Here is a 23839-nt window from a genome sequence, read left to right as displayed (position 1 = left end):
ACATTTTCTTTTGTGATTTAATTTATTCCTTCAGTAATGAATGCTTTTTTACATTTTTTATTTGTACATATATAAAATACAGCTTAAGTATACATGTTTAAGCACAAATTCATATTACAACACTTTTTATCTTTTCAAATATCATACTAAATACAGCCGTAAATAAATTCATAAAAATTCAACATTTGTTCTTTTATAATTATAATAATGATAATAATAATAATAACAATAATAATTTTCAATATCTTTTACATTTACATAAATCCAGACAAAAATGGCAATGAATTAATCTTCATTGAAATTGAATATGATCCTTACAATTAGTATATTATTATGTTAAGTGAATAACGTAAGAAAATATACATCTTTGAGACAGGCCAGAAAAATTGCTGTACAAAAATGAAACATACAACATGGAACCAGGAAAATAGCTCACCCAGGGAACCATGAATGATCTAAGAATCAAGATAGAGAGCATTCTTCTACAACACAGAATAGAAAAGAATTATACATTACGTTATGATTAACGCAAACTTTTGAATTCTCAGATGACTTATGTTTTACGTTTATTGTTAATTCACGCAGTTCTTGGTACCTTCACGTAACTATTGCTATCGATTTTGTATCGTCAAAAGTATAGGTACTTGTAATAGAAAGTTTATTAAAATTTTGTATTTTTGCCTATATCTATGTTAGTAGTTGCATGCTGATGTTAATAAATCATTAAGAAACTTATTGATAATTCGTGATAGACAAATAAGAAAATCTTGTACAATCATACTCTCATCTTGGTGACTTGAATCCAAAGTCACTCTTAGATTCAATAATGCATAATAGCTTGGACCCGGGTGACAACGCGCCTGGGTCGAATTGATTTCTATCTACTCAATGCCGAGCTTTGGCTAGCACGCTCTAATTTTTCGAAATGCTTTCGAGCATTACGGATATTAATTAGCGTTGCCGCCGATGCTATAATAACAAATAATTGTTTCAATGATTTACCAAACAAAATGTTTAAATTATAGATACTTACGAATTGCAGGATCCGACATAATAACCATTACGTATGTATTCGACGTAAATACATCGATAAATGCCGCAAAATTGGTATTTCTAACTTCCATACTTTGAAACTGTGCCGCTAATTTGCTAAATGTATTATTTTGTAAATATATTAACACATTAATGAACTTGCAATGTATCTTGATAAACTTACCTACAACTTAACTTGAATTGTTTTATTATATTTGAAACCTTTTCAAATCTATGAACGTCTCTATGATGTTGCCTCTGACAATAACTTATTACCAAAAATGTTGCTCTTTCGAACAGTAGGACTTCATCGGCGTCAATAATATTTGTAAATTGTTTCAAACTTTGTTCAAGTTCTTTCACGTTGGGAATCAACATATACACAATAGAAGACCATGCCCTGGATAATATAATTAGTTAGATGAAAATCTGAATTTATACTAACTAGAACTAATGCAGAATAATAAAGATATACCTATACAAAGTTTCATCCCATATACTAGTTCTAAAACAAGTACATTCAAGGGGTAAACTAAGCCTTCTTAAGTCCTCTTCTCTCTCCCTAAATATCACATCGCGCTGATCTTCTTGAAGCAAATCCATCTTATGTACTAGGCAGAATATTTTTGCTTCTGGACTGTTTTGCAGTATTGCTTCTAAACAACTTTGATAATAATGCATATCTTTATCCAATTCTCTTGACTCAACATCGAAAACATAGATTAAAACCTCAACGTTCCTAAATATATTATCCCGTTGAGATGCAAAATAATTTTCCATAAATGCTTCCTGGCCACCACAGTCCCAAAGATTTAGCACCAAATTACCAAGAAATCTTACATGACTATGTTCCACGTCAACTGCAAGAAACATAGATAACAATGAGTACATATAAAATTGAAGAAATAGTTTACAAAGGAATGAAAGTTCATTCTTACTCACTTGTTGCTCCAAGACGACGAGTATCACGAGCAATATAATTTGCAAAAATAATGCTACGCATACTGGTCTTCCCAGAGCCACTTTTACCCATTAAAAGGACCTAAAAAAAAAATATAAATATTTGTTATGATAAAAACATAACACTTCAACCACTATAATAAAAAATTTAAAGATCTATGCATATAAATACCTTCTTCTTCATCTTGACTCGATAATGTTGAACTTGATAATGTTAATCTAAAACTTTATACGCGGTCGTTGTTTTGCTACAATCGTTTGAACAATTCTGATTTGCCTGTAACAAATCATTGAATAGTATAAGATCGTCATATAATTAAATAATTCTCAGCTTTTTTGCAATTTCATATCCAGGTTATTCTAAACTCTTCCATGAATCACCAATGTAGGTGTAACTTTATGACATGTAACCATGTAACGCAACTGAAACGCGACAGTCTTTTCGTTTCCTAATTAGGACACAAAATGCGATTAAAAAATTGTTAATCGTACAAAAACATTGATCGATTCGAGCGTGGATGTTGATTACATTGACAGTAAACAGATATACAATATTAAAATTACGATTTACCCTCTATTCTTTACAATGTAAATGTACACTGCTAATAACTAACTTCAAGCGTATTACTACTGCAGCACCAGGAAAAGATAAGATAAAGAAAAACAATGTTAAAGTAGAGGGTTTATTTCCCCAATGCGACAAGAATTTGTGTTGTGACTATGTATTCCTCTCATTGGTGGAGTAATATTCTTTGGTGTTGGTCTTACTGTCTAACACAGGTGTACAGAATTTTCTTTAAAAACAACATTTGCCATGTACATTTTGGATTATCTACATTAAATGTATGAATGTTCCAACATAATCTAATGGAATGTAATAGGGAGAAAAAATTATATAATACATAGAATATTTCAAAAAGAGATAAGACAGAGATCAGAAGAATTAATAATAAAAAAAATTCATTTTGTTTGTTTACAATACATGGTTGCCACTACATGACGCTTTGTAACATTCAATTTCCAATAATACATATTTTTATAGCACCTTAGTATTCCTTATATGTACTTTATTTAAAGAACTAAAAATTATATATACAGCAATTCATCATAGATTCATGTACAATGTCTCAGTTATACAAATTTGAAGTTTGGTGAAAGAAACAATATTTCATATATAATAATCGTTTTTAAGCATATTTCATACTACAGACAGCCATTATGTAATTATTATATATTATTGTTTACATTATAATAAGAAGTCAATATGATAATACAACTATAATAATAATTGAAAAATTTCAACAACTTTTCGTGTATATTACATATTTAAAGTTTCTATTAGGTACGATATTTTTAACTTTGATGCTCTAAGATTTTTAATTGTATTATAAATACGAATACATATGTACAGTAATGAGACCTACTTCTACACACTTTTCTAACTACCTAAGCTAAAGTGCACATCCCCTCCATTTTTCTGTGCTTCCAAAAAAATACAGATCTCTATCTTCATTTTCGACTGCTTCTTTTGATAGTACACATCAATAAGCTCGATTCATTTGAAGTCGGTATTACATGATATTGAAAACTACGTCACATATAGCGCCGCCATTTGATCTGTTAATTGTACACGTGAAATTATAAAATATAATTTTTAGTAAAATTGCAGACAAATAAAGACAGCTTTTCGGAACTTACTGTGTAAATTTATTAAATTATTACAAATTTAAAAAGTTCGAGAGATAATCCATAAATCCGAAGGAAGTTTCTCCTCTAATCTATTTTACACGCAGATAAAACTGCGGTGCGCAAGTGCAAAGATGACGTGTGACTTATTTCACTTTTTACTTTAGCTTGATAATAGAGAAGAAAAATAGTGTAGAGGAGATAGAAACAATGTAAAGATAAATCGAGCTGTTGGCATTATTTTATTTTCGATATATTATTTTAAATGACAACAATTCTATCGGACTACATTTATGTATTTAAATTTCAATGATAACCATATATTAGTATATACATATAGAGATGACTAGAGGGATTGTTAACGTTCGGAACTCGTCAAACATATGATGCGCACCGAATTTTAAAAAGAAGATGAGAACCTTTTTCAGCGTCAGAGGGAAAATTAAACAGAAAACGAATACTACAAAGCAACATTAACCTGCACACTTAATTTTTATAATGCTTTCAATAGCAGTCACTTTTTTCAACTTACCCACAAATATATCAATTTGTTTAGCATACAATGTAAACATCAAAGGCATTTTCAATGTTTGAAGATTACAATCACAAATATAAATAATAAGTAATAAATTGATAAGTTTAATGATTGAAAATTATAGGATATTTTTAGTATGTCGGTTATAAAAATTCAACAAGACAGATACCGCCAATTGAGATACTTCAGAAAACGAATATTTAAAATTGAATAATATATATCCTATTAATCTTCTAATTATTCGATCTTTACGATTCAAGCTTTGATTTTCATTATTCAATAAGCTACTTCATAATACAGCATTTATATGTGCCATTTATTTGTAATTGATAGTTTCATTTTTTAATTTGCGAGTAAATAAAAAAGAGCGACCCTGTCATGAAAAGTATTTTCAAGCAATTAGTACGACTAAAGCTGTGTTGAGAAAGAAAATTCTAAGCAAAATCTTACTTTGCAGCTAGCATTATTTTCTTTTGTAGGTTGAATCTACCCCAAATACTGTAAAAGGTTCTCAACTTCCTCCTAAAACTCAGCGCGCATATGTTGTTTGACGAGTTTCATCAAGCCACGGCGAAGCTGCAAAACTCGAGCGTTAGTAGCAATCTTCTCTTCTCATCTTCGGTGCATACTAGTACCGTAGTATGCAAAACATCTCTGTAAATCTAATATTATCATTTACTACAAATTATGATGTGTATGTAGAATTTTTATCCTCTTTTATCAAGCATGATAAATGCGTACGTAGATGTATGTAACTTTCTGTTCGTTTCTTCAAAAAACATCGGAATCATAACGAAGTGCGCGAAATTTTCGTTTTCGATATGTTGGCTAACCTGTAATTGATTCGGATGCAGTATTACCATCGCTTCAACCTATATTATTCTAAATTTTTTTTAAACATGTATCTACACACGCACACTGTTGGCCGTGTTCAGTCGGTAACAATTGGTGTGGGTGAAGCTAAATGCATGTGTACGCATTAATGATTAGACCTTGCAAGTATGCGAGGCGAAAGATAGCGTACGAAGGAAGAAAGAAAAGAGTGTTGTAAGTCCAGTGAAAAAGTGCAAAAGAGAAACGTAAAGGCGAAGAGGAAGGGGGAGTGAACGGTGTTTCAGTGGAAGCACTGTGCAGTGATAGAGAACTGCGGTGGCGGTTGTGATTCAGACTCCTTATCAACCTCGAGAAGTCGTGGAGAAGTACAGGGAGTGATCTGTCGACATCGGGCGTCGATTCTCTATGCGAAATGAGGTGCCATTGATAAAACTTGGAGCGCCGCGTGGTTCCGCCTCCGCCGTGCCCGAACGCGGCACATCACGGACGTGTGGATAAAGCGGCGCCATATACATATATAGATATACATATATATATACGTGTATATATACATACACATATATATGTATATATATACGATATATAATCGTATTTTTTCTTTCGAGAGTGCGAGAGGACAGAAAAAGGGAGGAGTGAAACGAGAGCCGCGAGAGAACGAAAGAGAAATCGCGACACTAAGGGAGGTCGACACGGAAGGTCGGGAGCGAGGAAAAGAGGTAGGGATCCGTAGATGCGGCGGGGTGTCTGCACCCGTGCGTGAATCACGCTTTGGAGGCGTTCGTCTGACCCCCGTTTTCGAGTACACCCTATACTCACGACATTGACCCAATCGAGGACGCTGCGAGTATTCGCAATTATACAAAACCATAAACGAGCACCGTCGATTAGCTTTACAAAACTGTCACTCACAGAGGAGGGGCTTTTCCCTTGCTCTCGTTTCATGTCTTCTACCGGTCGTCCGAAGCTTTTCTATCCGTGCTCGTGATACAGAGCCGGTATCAGAAACGTTGGTCAAGCAGCATCCACTAAATTGAGGAAAAAAAGAAATAAGGTCACCTTACTACTTGGCAGAAGGAGTGAATGGCTCTTAGAATCTTGCACCTGCTGCAGACAACTTGGTGGTCTTGTCAACAGAGAAGATTCTGTACATACTGTGATTTGAAACCTTAGTCTTTTTGGAATTTGTGAAACGTCAAAACAACCAAAACAGCCGTGGCAGGAGACGGTAGAGCAACAAAGATTCTGAAGTAAAAGGACAGAAACGCAGCAACGTAGGATAGACTGGCAACAAAGGGATAGGAGCACAGGCAAAATGTCAGATGAAGAGGATAAACCCCCTGCACCTCCTGTGCGACTTACATCAAACAGGTAATTTTCATTTATAAATTTTCTCCCTTATGTATATTCGCTATATTTGCCTTGTAAGAAGAACTTTTCAAGAATAAGAGTTTATTATTTACTATTTGTAACTTGTACTAGATTCACTTCTATGTTACATACATTTTGCAGTATAAATACAATCTGACTAATATCCACATTCATGTTTCACATATGTTGATAGCCAATATCATTTTATCATACTGTGAGCTCTTATTATTTTCTTTGCAATATGCACAGATCTGCGTCCCCTTAAAATAGAGGAACAGGCACTAATTTAGTAGTTGCTAAAAATAAAATCCTACAGTTCAGATGCAATGACATTCTGTTGTGGGAGACCATCCTTTTAAGTCTTTCTATACAGCTATAATCTTTCACCTTACAAGCAAAATATAAGATGTGTGATAGTGTTGCATATAAATAACTTGTATTAAATAATGTTTTTCTAATTTAATATAAGCCGTATGTTATTTAATTGCGTATGAGACAATATTTACTAAGAATAAAAAATTATTCATAACTGTATCTTTGTATTAGGTAAAACTAATTATCATCTTAAATTATATAGAATATAATTATTATTATGTACATATAGATATTATAAAATAAAAATATTTTAGAATATGAGATCAATACTTAGCAATGTATTAAATGTTTCAGGAGTGAATCTGCACCTAATTTACCAGTGGACATGCGTCCATTGCCAAAAGAACCTGATTCTGATGAACGTAAGAAAAAGACATTAAAAAGCAAAATGAAGGTAAAAGAAAACAAGGACAAGCCCAACATCAGTTATCCCACCAACTTTGAACATACAGTACATGTTGGATTTGATGCAGTTACCGGTGAATTTACGGTAAGTTTTTTGTTGTTTGCAATTTGTTACTACTGTTCAAAGTGCACTCGCTTCCTGCTTTGCTACTATATAATGGTACGGAGTATCCAAATTAACATTTTGTAAAAATAACTTTATTTCATTTCAATACATTACTGGTTAGGTAAATTACTCCACTATTATTAATGATAATTGTAGTTAGTATGGTAAATAATTCTTTGCAAGCTAAATACTATTAAATTAGCAATTAGTATTCAGATGATATGCTTTTACAAGGAAAGATGGTATTTACTTGCACTTAACACAAAGATAAGATATGTTGCAATAGTTGGAAGTTAATGAAATTTTCTATGTACTTCATATTAAATTTGGTGTTATTTTGATACTATAATTTCATATACATCAAAATCATATATTCATTTTTGTCATGTATTCATTGCATAAAATTATATAAATGACCTATAATGTATTGGTAAGGATTAATATAATAAACTTTCTTCTTAGAAAAAAAAAGATAGTGATGGATTTTCCGTACCTAAAATAAATTAAATTTTCATCACCTGGTCACATGTGTATGGACACTGTGGAAAAGTAATTTGGTAATTTGTCTGATGCTTCTTATACCTATTATTTTTTCACATGAAAAACTAACTAGACACGTATTTCTTTCAAGCTGCCATTGAAAGTAAGTAACTTCAAATAACGACAGAAAATAGTTTGCCTGCATCTTTTATTATATCTACACATAATTTGACTGTTTGTTTCTGTTGCGATTGATCAAACTACCTTATTATTCTTTTTTTTTTTAATTCAAAATTTGAAGTTTATAATAGATTACAGGCATAGCTGCTTCAGTAGATTAACAAACGCTTTAGTCAACGTTGCATTTGATATTATTGCTTTCTGGCAACACAAAATTTCAAATTGGTTTGAATGCTTAAAATCTTACTTCCCATATATCAATTGAATTCTCAAGTATTTTATATTTGCACGATGTTCTCTTGGTTTTCAAAACTTTGAGAATTAATCATTGTGAATAAATACATCCTGTATCACTTGTTTCTATCCTTGTATATATATATTGTATATATGTATATATATATATATGTTGTATATATGTATATATACAATATTAAAAATGATCGTGCTAAAACATCATTTTCTATCCTAGGGAATGCCAGAAGCATGGGCAAGGCTGCTTATGTCTAGTAACATCAGTAAACAAGAACAGAAGAAGAATCCACAAGCTGTATTAGATGTTTTGAACTGGTATGATAGTAGCAGTAAAGAAACGAAAGGTTCTAAATACATGACAACAACAAAAATGGTTGGAGTAGTTGGTAAGCTACTGTTTCTTTAAGGACGAATTCATATTATTAATTGATCCATCGAATGTATGCTAAAAATATTTAATTCCATTTTAAGCTCCTATTGAAAGAGCAAGTAGTCCCAGAAGCATGGGTATAGGGGTTGGAACTGGAGTAGGGAGTATTCGTGGTCAAGCGATGTCACAGGCTTCTGGAAGTTCTCATTCTCAACATTCACTCAGCAGGTGAGTCTTTGTTACAATTTTTACGTCATATGATTAAATATTCGCTGAGAAACAATAAACTTACAGAGTAAGTAGCAGTAGTCCTAGTAGTACACCAACAGATGCTTGTGCAACCAGTTCTGAGCAAGAAGATGAGCCTCCACCACCCCCAATTTCTGCTAGACCGGAACGTACAAAATCAATTGTATGTAACATTTCTTCTATACAAAATGTTCGAATTGTTTCTTCAGCTTTCGTGGATGTGTACAAAAATATAATTTTTTGCGACAGTATACAAAGCCCATAGAAGAAGAACCGCCACCGCCAATAAATACAACGCTAGGTTCACCTCAACGAAATGGTACACCACAACAACCGCATCAATCGCAATTGGACAGAAACAAGAATCAAGCAACTCCTACATCGACAACGACTGATCAAACGAGACCGACTCAAAGCGATAAAGCTAGAAAGAAAAAAATGTCGGATGACGAAATATTAGAGAAACTGAGAACAATTGTAAGCGTAGGTGATCCTAATAGAAAGTATACAAAAATGGAAAAAATAGGTCAAGGGTAAGTTGTAATATGCAAAGTTGTACAGTGTAACCTCAGATCCTACAAGACTCTCCGGCCATAGCTCGCTCTGTTAGTGAAAATAGGAGTAGAAATTGCTTTGCTCTGATTGATTGAAGATTCAATGCTAAGACAGGATTCACTGCGGATTGGATGTGCAGTAAAATGTTTGGATACAAGCGCTTCCTTGGGGAAGAAGAAAAATCTTGTATGAATTGAGGCATCACTGACATACAAATTTTTTACAAACGCATTAACACTTTTTATTTGTTTTTTAGTGCTTCGGGAACAGTGTATACGGCAATTGAAACATCGACTGGGATGGAAGTTGCAATAAAACAAATGAATCTTTCACAGCAACCAAAGAAAGAGCTGATCATAAACGAAATATTAGTTATGCGGGAGAACAAACATCCGAATGTTGTAAATTACTTGGATAGTTACCTTGTAGGAGAAGAATTGTGGGTAGTTATGGAATATTTACCTGGTGGTAGTTTGACTGATGTTGTGACTGAAACTTGTATGGATGAGGGTCAAATAGCAGCTGTATGTAGAGAAGTCCTACAGGCTTTGGAGTTCCTGCATTGTAATCAAGTTATACACAGAGATATTAAATCTGATAATATCCTGCTTGGGTTAGATGGTGGAGTGAAACTAACAGATTTTGGGTTTTGTGCACAAATTTCACCGGAACAAAGTAAACGAACTACTATGGTTGGTACACCATATTGGATGGCACCAGAAGTAGTTACAAGAAAACAGTATGGTCCAAAGGTAGATATATTTCACAAACAAAAAAAGTAAAAGATTTTTTTATTATTTATTATTAACTATGAACTCCTAGGTGGATATTTGGTCGTTGGGTATTATGGCTATTGAAATGATAGAAGGAGAACCACCATATTTAAATGAGAATCCTTTGAGAGCACTGTATTTAATTGCAACCAATGGTAAACCCGAAATTAAGGAGAAGGATAAATTATCGGCAATTTTTCAAGATTTCTTAGATCAATGTTTAGAGGTTGAAGTGGAAAAACGATCGGCAGCTTCAGAATTACTCAAGGTAACTTAAGCACAATGCATATACATGATATGTTAATATAATTATACCTTTCGCATGGATATTACGTGTCACGATTAAAGAGATATTCTGATCTAAGACAATCAGGCTAGCTTCGAAACTTTTTTTTATCACAAAATTGAAATAAATGGAAAATAAATGAAAGAATAGAATTATTAACTAAAAAAATAAATTGTTTTGATTTTCTATGCTTATGGCTGACAATCATAAAATGTAATTCAGATTTCCAATACTATGCTTGCAAAGTATAGTATTCAAATTCTTATAACTTCGTGAATTTTGGAAATTTATAAAACCAATTTGAGAAACACATTCTTTAAGAAAATTTAAAATAATCGTTCTTTTTTTAAATTTCTAGACTAAAATTCTTTCTTAATATATATTTTAATATATATTTTTGTGGTAAATTGCAGCATCCTTTTCTGAAACTAGCAAGGCCGCTTGCTTCCTTAACACCCTTAATAATGGCAGCAAAGGAAGCTGCGAAAGGCCATTAGCGGCAAAATTCTTGTTGGCATTTCTGGCTATGCAGTGTGATCAGAAAGATTAAGTTTGCGAGTAAAAAAAGAATCATCCTCCCAAAACGGAACGGCACAATAATTCAATAATATATTATAAATATTGAATAAACATATATAAATATATAAACATATATATAAATATATAAATATGTATATATATAGATATACATGCATATAAGATATATACATATTTATATATATAGGTCATAGATAGATAGAACTTATCCGATACCTTGAGAAGTATCGAGAAATGGTTTCAAAGTTTTTAAATTGCTCGATTCTCGCATGTTGCGAGGAAACAAAGTTAAATCAGAACTGTAAACGATCTGACGGCAGAAATCTTGCACTCCTCGACGAGTTTTTATTGGTCACAAAGAGCTCGCCATGTCTTATTTAAATATTCTTCAAAGGGAAAAGTAAGAATAGTATGAATGGGTTGTTGCCTGAGGAGCTCTTGTACCAATATCGAACTGCGGTCGAGGACTTCCAAGCGACTGTCAGTTATTTTCTAAAGATATAAAAAAACTAGTATTACTGACTCTAAAAAATTGAAGATCAGAGTTAGCTACAAACATACATACATTATTTATAGCGAAAACCTTATTAGATAATACCATAAACAAATGTGAACAAGTACATAGGACCTATTCTAATACATTATTATGGTTTAACAAGAAATCGTAGGAAGAAAGAAAAAAAGAAAAAATTGGTCTTCGTGTCAGACTTATATTTTTTGAACGAAGTTACGGAGAACAGAGCAATATGTTTTCAGTCTTTGGTCTGTCAGTATGACGTAGGTATAATAAGCGATAGCCTAACTTGTTTTAAACGTTCTCGAGAGATCACGTTCTTGTCGGATGAATGTTAGCAAACTTGATTATGTTACATTAAGTTAAAAGTCTTAATAGATGTTCTTACAATTTGGACATTGCAATCCATGCATTACATTACATGTATATAATTTCAAGAATATTGATTTTACCGCGTGGGGGAAGTTCATAACGAATTCAGCATACACGAGTCTTATTTAATGTTACTTCATTTTGTGTAATTGTAAGATAAAACATAAGTACTTTTTCTCATTTGCATCGCTCATGAGACATGTTGAGACATTGACCTTGTTACTAAAATATATTAGTTATTAAAACATCTTTCTATCCGTGGACAAGTGTCCTGTTAACGTGTGTTCTACAATACAGGTCGTAAGAAGCAAAACGTAAAAATGTCTTCAACGTGTCTTGTAAGAAACGAACGGATAAGTGACGAAATTTTAAAACAAGATTCAGATATAGGAGCATTTTGTGACATTATAAAGTGCCTGTCTTGTCATGTTTAGAGACGTGAAAAACTTGCGCTAGATTCCTTGTAATCTTGAATCATCAACAGGATAATTTAATATTTTGTTTAAAAAATACCAACAGACACAGACGTACACACAAGTCAACTGAGAAGGAAAAAAGATATACAAAACTTTACGTTAACAATTGTACGAGACGAGATTTCTATATGGTTGTACTACACTAAACCTAATAATTAATGTCTTTCCTAATTGTATTATACCATAAACATATATTAATTGCTGAAGCGGAAGCCTTGGACGTTTTAGTTTAAGGAACACAGACTTTCAGACTTGTCATTTTTATTCTTTTCATCATCATTACTTGTAGAACATTACTGTAAAGTACCGCTAATGGACGCAATGTGAGAATATAATAGATATCAAGGAAGTTAATGATATATTGCATATGAAACGATGAAAAAAAGAAACAAGTGCAAGGAAAGCATACATTATTTCGTAATAAAAAATCGTATATGCAATAATGTATTCATTATTTACTGAGTTTATTGTTTTCGTAATACTATTATTAAAAAGCCTGATTAGTTTTTTTATATTAATTAATAATGTCTAATTATACTTGACAGACGAAGAAGCTCAGTTTGCAACGCGCTTACGCCCGAACTTAGAATAGCATGCTGAAGGGTAATTATATTTACCTATAACGAACCAAGGATTATAATCTATAATCTTGCCTCGATGTCGAGGATGAGCTCCCGCCATTTCAGCATGCATTCTAAACTATTTGGGAACTGTAAGTAATGTTAGGCGCGGTATAGAGAACAAAGTAACTGTGCACGTCTAGTATTAAAGAAATGCGTTTTGTGTAAACGATACAAAAGGAAAAAAAGTGCGTGCGATCCAGGGTCAAAATTGACGTTAACTCGAACAGACATTACTGAACGAGGTCCTGCATTTTCACAAATATCTGTAGAAGGAAAAAAACGTCCATTTTATGTAATTGTATTACTGCGGCGGTGATTAAGCATATTTCAGCTGAAGCAGCTATCTATATAAGATTTATTTTTATTTGTAAATCGAGCCGAACCGGGGTGCAAAGTTTACTTGTCCATATTTTTAAATACCACATAAGAATATTATAACAGGTTTACGATTAGGCATGTGAACATTCTGAGTGAGATCCGTTGTTTGTTGAATGAACCCAAGTACAAAAGTTGTATCAGTATGCCTTATCATAATAAAACTGAGAGCCATTCACCTATTTAGAATCATTGTTATTATTTTATTGTTAGTACACACAAATCGCAATAATATATTGCTACAAACAAGACTTGGATAAAAATGTGGACAAGGATAAATGTTCTCGGTCCTTACGTCTCGGTTATCGTTCCAAGTGCATTTATGTATTTCCGTAAGAAACTTATTCTGGTCGGTTTAGAACTATATAAATAGGTTCCTATACAAATCGAGTTATGAGCACGTGTAATCATGTTTTTGTAACTTTTTTTATGATGTTTTTGAAAATGCTTTGAGATCTCAATATGAAACAAGAAATCAGGCCTAGTGACGGAGCCGTTATATTATTTACATATTTTATTATTAAAGTTTTCAGCTTTCGAATTTTACTGAAAATGTCATTTTAACAATGTGTACCTCTCTTTCTATGAAATTGGTATTTATTATTGCAAGAGAATTTGGTAGAGAATCTGGTTTCTCAGGAAAAGCTAATATTTAAACAGTGTCGAATTTAAAAATGAAGGAAAGCAGGAAATGGATAATGAATTATTGTAAAAATAATGCCTAGAATTTGCATATATATTGTACTGTAACACCTTTTAGTTTGTTTTGAAACGTTACAATATAAGGAAACATTTTATAACAAAAGAATTGTTCTTCCAATGAAATCCTCCCCTTCCTTCCTATATGCACTCAATACAAAAAGAAGATATTCTCCATTTAAATAACGAATAGCTAACACAAATGATAACAAAGTTTACAATGCACTTTCTTGATTTGTTCAAACAAATAAATAGTTATTGTTATTTACATATTATGCCCATTACATGTAATATAAAAAAATAACTGAATGCTTTCGTGAATTATTTTTTTATACATTTTACATTAGTTTATTAGATTTTATATTTTACACACTCTAAATGGAGTATCTTATTCATTTAGGGTGTATTTACAAATTCGAGGTCATCTTAAGATTATATTAACATTGCAAAAAATTAATATGACATAAGTTATCACTGTATTATGCATAAATACATATATTTATATCCTCTTGTGGAATCTATGCTTCTAATAATTAGAAACAAATTTAGCATTTATAAAGTATAGACAGTGAAGCTGTTCATAATAAATATGCAATATACATGAAAATATTGCTCATAATATTTAACGTAAAAATATTTTTTTGTTATGTACGATGTTTACATATTTTCTTTTCAAAAAGTAACTAAATTTTTAAATGGTAGTAGCAAAATCTAATTGAAAGTATCATATGCAGTCACAGTATTTGTTAAGAAATATAAACTTTTTATCAGTACAAGTTTGACTTCATCATTCTTTTCCTAAAATCTTATTTAAAGTTCTTTCTCCACTAGTCTTATGATGGTGTCTTCTTTTCTTCTCCTGCCGAATGGAAGTTTATGGATGCAGAGTTGATGCAAAATCGCTTCCTTGTGGGCTTTGGACCATCGTTAAACACGTGCCCCAAATGTGAACCGCACTTCGAACAGGTTACTTCAGTCCGCACCATATCTGGGTTTGCGATCAGCAGTAGTAGATTTCCACCAACTGTGCGTCAATTGTCGACGCAGTTTTGTGTGTCAATGGTGAGAGTGAAGTGGTGGTAGCGGAGCAATAGGAAGACAAAGGAAATAGAATAATAGAGTGTGATTAAACACAGACCAACACCTTTCTTTTGTGCACTTTAAATGCTTTCCAGTAATAGCAGCATCAAACAAAGTGTATTGATATTATTAAAAGCAGTAGGTAGAATAACAAATAATAAGCAACAAATATTAAAATTTCTGTTCTAAATGATATAATTGTAAGAATAATAAGTTGAAACATAACGGAAAACTTGTATTGTATTGTATTTTTTAAATAATCAGCAAAATAAGAAGTAACTACACAATCTACACATAATCAATACCCATAATCTTGTTTCTTGCTTTATTCATCCATCGGAGATCTCTCTGAATTTCCATTCCATATTTAAATATATTGATACTGTACAACTGAATTAAAAGAATTATCAAGATACTGAAAAATATTTATCTATACACAGTTAAATGTTTTTATAATGAAATTACTAGAATATTTAAAAATAACTTCATCACTATCTATATGATACCACATTTGATATAACCATAAAATATTTTTTCTCTGTTTACATTCATTTACAACAACACCATGAATAAATTAAAAAGATGCAAATAATATTGACAGAATTATCAAAATAATATAAATCATATATATATATATTTAAAAAACAAATTGAAATACTATGTTAAATATAATAAATTAATTCTATTTTTAAGCTTGAAGTTATAGTAGTAGTCTACTATAGTTATAGTAGTTATCTACTAAAATTATTATATAAAAGCAAAAGCTACATGTTAACTATAATAGGATGAACCAGCAAGATATGTTAATTTTCCTTTCTTTCATACATAAATCAATAAAAAAATTATTTTTTTACTACACCTATGATCTTAGTTTCACACAATAGATGATGTAAGTCTAACACAATCACACTCTAAGCATTAGCATGCAAGGTACAGGAAAGGAGGAATATTACCTTCCTTATATACTAATACAATTTCCGTAAAGTAGTAACAAAGATTTTTAATTCTTTGTAAATAGATTAAAAAAAGATAAACAATCTATCATCATAATTTGATAACAGGGATCAAATTTTCGTGCACCTTTAAAGGACACTATAATGAAATATTTTAATAATAAAAGAACTATATTAATTTAATCATACATGTTTGTGCTATTTGTAAAATATAATAAAGAATAAATCAAATAGTGAAATGTGAGTAATGGAAGGCTTAGGAATGCAGAACTAAGAGTTAGGATAGGTTTTGTGAAAGTATGAATGTAAGAAAAATAATGAAGAATGTTTAAGTATGGTACATAAATAAAACTCTAACATTCATGAACGCTATTGGATGTTATTACATATAAATAGAACTTTGCCTTATAGAGTTTATTTATCTACCATTTAAGCAGATACTTTTAATGAGTGTATATTATATATGTAATAAATATTGTTATTGTACTAAGAAACCGAGCATAATACTAAAAATATTTATCAATAAAAGTATAATTCATAAATCTGCTTACCATGCGTAGTATCTTTGGTTAACTTGACTCGTCCCTGTTCCAATACTTCGTTGAATGCAGGCCAACCACAGCCACTGTCATATTTTGTATCAGAAGAAAATAATTCTTGATCACAAATTATACAGGTGTATGTGCCTCTTTCGTAGAATTTGTTGTAACAACCACTGAATGGTCTACAAAAGAAAAGAAAAATGGTTAGCACCATGGACAGGCATGCTTAGCAGGAAGTTAATTATGAACACCTATGTTTTATTTTTAAACCACTCGGTCATGACGCAAAGTCAAGCCAACACATGCTCTTGAAAAAGCTATTTTAGTCACATGTCACCTAAAAGTAAACCAGTTTCCACCATATTGATAATATTTTTGAAAAATTGGATCATAGGTATTACAATTTATATCAAACTATTCCACTAGGATTACAATAGTACTCTAGTATTGTTTAAGAACTGTTAGAAAAATTAATACAAATAGATATATTCAATCAGCTGATCATAATTAATACTTGACTCATTTATGCACGACTACAAATTACAAAATTAAACTACTATCTATATGTTAATTATGCATTAAAAAGAAATGGACAGTTGAGTATTATTCCATTTATCGTCGAAAATTTCTATAAACAATCGTAAAGCGGTATACGTATAGAAACGTACGCAATGCGTGCATGGAAATTTCGTTACTCGAAGTATTGTTTCACGAAAAGAAAGCTTACGTCACCCGTGCGACTTATAAAGTAGCTATACGATAATATAATCTGACACACGTCTTATTCCATAATAAGAAAATTCAATTCACGTCTTACGTACGTACGTACCTCTCTGTCCCCTTTTCCTGCGTTACATGCCATTGCAGCGGTGTCAAACGCTTTTTTAACTCCTCTTTATCAATTTCCGAAGTCATTCTTCTAATTGTCCCTTAAAACAAGTGAAAAGGAATGTGGAATCAAATAGCGATTCCTATAACAAAAAATAACACGATCCGTCTTGCCGCGCTTTCCTCGCAACTATGCAACTTGTACATACAGCGAAGAGAACAGAAGCGGCACACGGCCTGTTCCTTTGAGCATGGACGATCAGATTTCGTGACCTTGGCTTAACCAATCAGGTCCTCCGGCGATCAGATTTGACAATTACACTACATATTATGATGACACGTGGCTTCTGCTCTATACAGCAAAACTATAGGTACATACATAGCATATGACTACGTTTTACGAACAATCTTGTTTAAAATATAAAATTTAATGTAGTACTAATATTTAAAATGTTAATTTTTGTTAGTTAATTATTAATTCAAAAGTAAGGTAATACTAACGGTAGTTTATATCAGTCATTTGCATGTAATCGGTGAATGTGATATGAGAAAGTTATGAAATTCTATCAGCAGAATAAACATCCGAAACAGTATAAAAATATGGAGAAGTTTATAGCGAAATGTGTATTACTAAAATTTTAATTAGCAGTAGAAGAATGTGAGAAATTTATATTTGAAATATTGTTCTGTTCTACTTTCTACCATGATCTTTTAATATTTGTATTAATAAATAAATACTTACGAATACACATTTATATAATTTAATGTTCATTTAAAAATATTATGCGGACAATAAAACATGTAGTTGCGAAAGTAAAATAATAGCAATATGAATTAAAACACTTGTATCAATATATGTACATATTATATATTTAAACTCGTATATCTATGTATACGAAAATGTTAATAAAAAATTTCTACGTATTCGAATATTTGTAATTTTGATTATCATATATTTACCGAAAATTAAAAGGAATTGTTTCAAATTACATTAAACTTGGTATTGGTATACTTAAATAATATACGGAGCGTGTCAGTCGATGATCTATAAATTAGTATATAACTTTTTAAAAAATTGTAAACATTTGAACCGTTATTACAACGTTTGAAATTATTAACATATGTGATGAATAATGATAAGATAAATAAATAAGTTTAGAAAGTATAAATAGTAAGAAACGCCTGAATGAATGTGATCATGTTCTAAGTGTCTATGCACACACTTTAAGGTATAAATGAAGATATGAACATTATTTTGTTTTTTAAAATAAAAACTAACCCCATTCTATTGACTTTAACAAAGCGTTTAATCTAACAGTAAAAGCTAACTGTAAAACCGAAATTTGCTCGCAGTTGCAATACAAACCTCTTTGAAGCAATAAATTTCTTGTGAGCAGAGTTAAAGGTCGTAGACTTATTGACATATTCCTGCAAATTGTAAATTATACACGTTATAAGTACTTCTAGAAATAATCTGATAATGAACATTGTGAGATTGCTCACGTTCTATTCGGCGAAGTATTGTGTATAATTTCGTGCTGTTAATGATAGGTCATTATTATATTGTTGCACAAGTGTAATATTGTTTACATAATAAATACGTCTGAAAACATTACATGAATTAGTATCGTCAATGCATCCTTTTTCTTTTACTGAATTTAAAATAAGAGAAAATTACGTTGATATTAGAAGGTATATCATTTCTGAACATACCGTTGTTTGTATTTCATGGCTAACTCTGCTATCTAAGTTTCTGCAAGACTCTCTGGTCGCAGCGCGCTCCGTTAACGAGAATAGGAGTAGAAATTGCATTGTTCTAATTAGTTGACGATTCAATGCTAAGACAGGATTCACTGCGGATTGGATGCGCAGTAATATAGTGGGGATGTTTGCAAAAGCCAAGAGAGGTAGAAAAATCGTGCAAAACCTGAGCTACTATTGCACTGTATTACTCTATGGTTTATATGAAATGGGTCTGTGTTCTTTTGCTATAGCGGCCTTGACGCGGCAAATCTCGGGATTCGGGAATCTCAGCGTCAGACTGGGATCAACACGATTTTTGGCGCAACTTCGTATAAATATGTTGTGCTAGTGTTTTAAAGGATAAGAACGATGAGCTTCTCTAGTGATGAAGTCAATTTTTTGGTTTATCGATATCTACAAGAGTCCGGTTTGTTGTGTGAAATATTTCCTAACCTCTCCCAGCAAATTTGTATACCAATAACGTTTGAATTTTTTTTTGTTTATGAGTGTCTCTTACGTACATTATACATAGATTTCTGTTGAAATAATTATCAGAATTCACGGAGAAATTAGTAACTTATGATTTCATACAAATTATTGCTATAATTAAGACAGATCGAATATAAATTACGATTAACTTGTAATATATGAGATGTAATACAGATCGTGAAAATTAAAGTTATTGTATCTTTTTAATAGGGTTTCAACATTCTGCGTATACATTTGGAATAGAATCACATATATCACAAAGTAATATAAACGGAGCATTAGTACCACCAGCAGCACTTTTGTCCATACTTCAGAAAGGATTACAATATACAGAGGCTGAAATATCAATAGGTGAAGATGGAACTGTGCAAAGGATGGTTGAATCATTATCCCTTATCGATGCTGTTATGCCAGATGTTGTTGCATCAAGGCAGAACCAAATTAATCAACAGAAACAACAGGTGAAAACAGAGGTGCAAGATACAAATGGAGAAGAAGGTAATTATAGTTTCTGTTACCAATTATTATAGCGCCTGGTACACCCTGGTCTATAAAAGTATTTTCATTTTATAGACCTCCTTCCTAGACCAGGTAAATCAAAGGACAGCTTTAATTTTCGGATTTGTTTCTGAATTATATCTTATTATACCAGTTGTGTTAATATATCTTTATAATACATTTCCCAATTAGTTTGAAAGTATAATAATTTGAGAAAGCAACGGTATAGCAAAATAGAGTTCAATATAAAAGGTACAACATATCCGTAAATTGGGAGCAAACAATCATATTACGATCGAATTATCAAGATTTTTAATATTTATGATATTTTCCTGCTTAAGTACTTACTATCATCATCAAAATTATCATTATAATATATCGCTTATGCATACAGTGTGTATGAGTTATAATCAAATATGAAAATATTTCAAAAAATATTGCTAATACGGGAAAATGTTTCAGACAAAAGTTGCAAGTTTAGAAAATACCCATAGTGCAAATTCTATGCGAGATCCTAAATCATCATAAAAAATTTTGTGCACATTTGTCAGCTTATGTGTTTTTAATTTACTTTTCTTTAAAATGTTACAAGTAACAGTTATGAAATGCTGCTAATACATTTATTTCGTCTGCTTCTGACCAAGTTTCAGCTTGGTGCTTTTCGCTTTTCACATTTCTGATTTTTATAAAATCATCCACAATGTCTTTCACCACTGATTCAGATGGTTTTGGTCTATTTGGATGATGTTTACCAAATTCTTCACCCACTGCCTTGTATGTTTACCTATCATTGTGTAAAAGAACTATTTCAATTTTCTACCCTGCTATTAAATGCATTTTTATAATGATTTATTGCGAAATGGAGACAAACTTATTTGAAGACACATTTTTTCACTGAAAGTCATTGACTTTCTGACGGCTTACGCGTGTGAATATTAGAAAGAACAACATTGTGTCAACGAAAAGGTCGCTTTGTGTTTACAAATAACATCGGTCTACTGGATCCGTCAATGTAGTGCCCAATATAAATGGCACCGTGGTGTATGTCTGTTAACTCTAATGCTTTAAGAGGTCATATGCCTGGAACGAAGTAAGCAAAATACACATTTAAGTAGAGTTTTGAAAAGGTCAAGATATTTGCTATAAAGATATGTGATGACAAATGTACAGTTCCATTAAAAAATATGACCTTGACCTTCGTAGGCTAGTTCAAGGACCTCACAAGGTCAAAAGAACATCTACACCATATACATATTACTATTAATACGATGCAACTTTTGTCTGAAACATTTTTCTGTATTATTAATATTTTTTTGAAATATTTTCATATTTGGTTATAACTCACACACGCTGCATATTATAGTTGTAATAAAATTGTTATGAAAAGAAAATGTTTTAAGAAGAAAGAAGTGTATCTAATTTAATATTTATTAATTAATTTACAGTTGTTACTTCTAATGAAGGTGTAGGTACAAATGAGAGGGGTGGAGATAGGACAGAAATGGAAGTAGACGAACAACAACAAGGCTCAGGTGGAGGAAGTAATCCTAGTGCAGTTGAAATTCCAGAAAGTAAAGCTACAAAATTACGTGGTCATGAATCAGAAGTGTTTATATGTGCATGGAATCCAACAACCGATCTCTTGGCATCTGGTTCTGGAGATAGTACAGCTCGTATTTGGGATATGTCTGATAATTCTCAAGCACCAAATCAACTTGTTCTTCGTCACTGCATACAGAAAGGTGGTACAGAAGTACCAAGTAATAAAGATGTTACTTCTTTAGATTGGAAGGTATGCTTCATATGCTTAATAATATTTATATATATAATATTTGCAAGGCTTGGAAAACATTTACTGTCCTTTTTGTTCAGTGTGATGGTACCTTATTAGCAACTGGAAGTTATGATGGTTATGCAAGAATTTGGAAAACAGATGGTAGATTAGCTTCAACTTTAGGTCAACACAAAGGTCCAATTTTTGCGTTAAAGTGGAACAAACGTGGAAATTATATACTGAGTGCTGGTGTAGATAAAACAACAATTATATGGGATGCAGAAAGTGGACAGTGTACCCAACAGTTTAGTTTTCATTGTGCACCTGCTTTAGATGTTGATTGGCAAACAAATACGTCATTCGCTAGTTGTTCTACAGATCAATGTATACATGTATGTAAACTTAATGTAGACAAACCAATCAAGAGCTTCCAAGGTCATACAGTAAGTATTTAGAAATAATTGATAGCGGTATTTAATTTTTCAGCTGAATATTATCATATACTGTATTAATTACAGAATGAAGTTAATGCTATTAAATGGGATCCTCAAGGAAATTTGTTAGCTAGTTGTTCAGATGATATGAGTCTCAAAATTTGGTCTATGAAACAGGACACATGGGTACATGATCTCCAGGCACATAGCAAAGAAATATATACAATTAAGTGGTCACCAACTGGACCTGGAACACATAATCCAAATATGAATCTAACATTAGCTAGCGCATCTTTTGATTCGACAGTAAGGTTATGGGATGTAGAGAGAGGCGCATGTATACACACACTTACAAAACACACAGAGCCAGTTTACAGCGTAGCATTTAGTCCAGATGGTAAATTTCTTGCTAGTGGAAGTTTCGACAAATGTGTTCATATTTGGTCTACTCAGGTAATACGATTATATTTATTCTTGTTTCTAGATTTGTTAATATATTTAGTGCTTGAAGTGCTTCGGAACGCAACATTAGGCTCCACCTTCTGACTACGCAACGTGGGGAGCGAGACGCTGTGGTAGTCAGGAGGCGGGGCCTAATGTTGCGTTCCGAAGCATTTCGAGCACTGAATATATCATGAGTATTATATACATATTTTATTAAATTGCGCAGAGTGGTCAATTGGTGCACAGTTATAGAGGTACAGGCGGAATATTTGAAGTCTGTTGGAACAGTCGAGGCGATAAAGTTGGTGCTTCTGCATCTGATGGCAGTGTGTTTGTTCTTGACCTTCGTAAACTGTGATTGCAACCATCTAAAAGACTATATTTCATTTCATGGATTTTTTACGGTTCTAAGTTACCTTCCATATATTTTATTTCGTTACAGTTCCACTTTCTACTTTTTAAAATACTAGCCACGTTATTCAGTTGGCTGAGCTGTTTGTGCTTATTGAATATACTTCGAAAGAGTATTAATTATTTATATGCAGGACTGAGATGAGTTAATGATAACTTACGTTTTTAAAACAAAAATTTCAGTTAAAATGGAAAAAAGAACTTGTAATCTTTTCTAATTCTTTTCCCGATGTTTTGTTAGAAGTGTTCAGGGGAAAGGTATTGTACATTAGTATTTTCAATTGTGACACTCTGTACAGTGAAACAGTTTGACGGACTATATATATATATACATATGGATTATATATATATATATTATACTATACATGTATGTATATGTATATGTATATATAGTATATGTATATACATGTATAGTATAATATATATATACATACGGATTATATTTCCAGAAAAGAATAAAATACGACCATCATTTACTAGGAGTGGATGAGGTATATGTTGTAATTGTAATGATAATAATATTAAGTATTATATGAACTTCGATAATGGATAAAAAAAGAATAAAATTGTTTAAAGAACAGTAAGCAATGCGATGTACTTT

General features: G+C 31.8%; 4 protein-coding genes across 11 annotated transcripts; 2 read left to right on the top strand and 2 right to left on the bottom strand.

Annotated features, from left to right (window-relative positions):
• Positions 1–3: 3 nt before the first annotated feature.
• On the bottom strand, positions 4–2804 carry RagA-B (Ras-related GTP binding A/B). Its single transcript, XM_033469554.2, has 7 exons — positions 2564–2804; positions 2165–2269; positions 1975–2074; positions 1508–1892; positions 1217–1432; positions 1034–1149; positions 4–969 (listed from the first exon to the last, which is right to left on the bottom strand). Exons 2-7 carry the CDS (start codon positions 2174–2176, stop codon positions 878–880), a joined length of 921 nt encoding a protein of 306 aa, XP_033325445.1. The 5' UTR covers positions 2177–2269; positions 2564–2804; the 3' UTR covers positions 4–877.
• Positions 2805–4949: 2145 nt separating this feature from the next.
• Positions 4950–13532, top strand: Pak (serine/threonine-protein kinase PAK 3-like protein). 4 transcript variants are annotated; one of them, XM_076524892.1, is made up of 11 exons: positions 4972–5763; positions 6119–6415; positions 7085–7280; positions 7933–7944; positions 8431–8599; positions 8685–8811; positions 8878–8995; positions 9082–9365; positions 9644–10139; positions 10210–10428; positions 10860–13532. In XM_076524892.1, exons 2-11 carry the CDS (start codon positions 6360–6362, stop codon positions 10941–10943), a joined length of 1761 nt encoding a protein of 586 aa, XP_076381007.1. In that variant the 5' UTR covers positions 4972–5763; positions 6119–6359; the 3' UTR covers positions 10944–13532. The 4 variants fall into 4 exon arrangements, with proteins under 4 accessions (XP_033325588.1, XP_033325586.1, XP_076381007.1 ...); XM_033469697.2 differs by having other exon boundaries at positions 4950–6415; positions 8890–8995; XM_033469695.2 differs by having other exon boundaries at positions 4950–6415; positions 8887–8995.
• Positions 13533–14061: 529 nt separating this feature from the next.
• Positions 14062–19086, bottom strand: SelR (methionine sulfoxide reductase SelR). Of its 5 annotated transcripts, none has more exons than XM_033469774.2 (5): positions 18949–19086; positions 18812–18873; positions 17447–17546; positions 16627–16799; positions 14062–15066 (listed from the first exon to the last, which is right to left on the bottom strand). In XM_033469774.2, exons 2-5 carry the CDS (start codon positions 18867–18869, stop codon positions 14876–14878), a joined length of 522 nt encoding a protein of 173 aa, XP_033325665.1. In that variant the 5' UTR covers positions 18870–18873; positions 18949–19086; the 3' UTR covers positions 14062–14875. The 5 variants fall into 5 exon arrangements, with proteins under 5 accessions (XP_033325665.1, XP_033325667.1, XP_033325664.1 ...); XM_033469776.2 differs by lacking the exon at positions 18949–19086 and adding an exon at positions 17655–17810 and having other exon boundaries at positions 18812–18909; XM_033469773.2 differs by lacking the exon at positions 18949–19086 and having other exon boundaries at positions 18812–18948.
• A 330-nt stretch (positions 19087–19416) lies between these two features.
• LOC117220089 (F-box-like/WD repeat-containing protein TBL1XR1) lies at positions 19417–23822 on the top strand. The gene is made up of 6 exons (XM_033469772.2): positions 19417–19615; positions 19888–20175; positions 21621–21967; positions 22048–22392; positions 22468–22836; positions 23054–23822. The coding sequence occupies exons 1-6, from the start codon at positions 19558–19560 to the stop codon at positions 23183–23185; spliced, it is 1539 nt and encodes a 512-aa protein (XP_033325663.2). The 5' UTR covers positions 19417–19557; the 3' UTR covers positions 23186–23822.
• The last annotated feature ends 17 nt before the right edge of the window (positions 23823–23839 follow it).

The sequence above is a fragment of the Megalopta genalis genome, chromosome 10, assembly GCF_051020955.1.
Source record: "Megalopta genalis isolate 19385.01 chromosome 10, iyMegGena1_principal, whole genome shotgun sequence".
Taxonomy (NCBI): domain Eukaryota; kingdom Metazoa; phylum Arthropoda; class Insecta; order Hymenoptera; family Halictidae; genus Megalopta; species Megalopta genalis.
The sequence above is the reverse complement of the archived record's forward strand: the minus strand, read 5'-3'. Positions and strand labels throughout refer to the sequence as shown.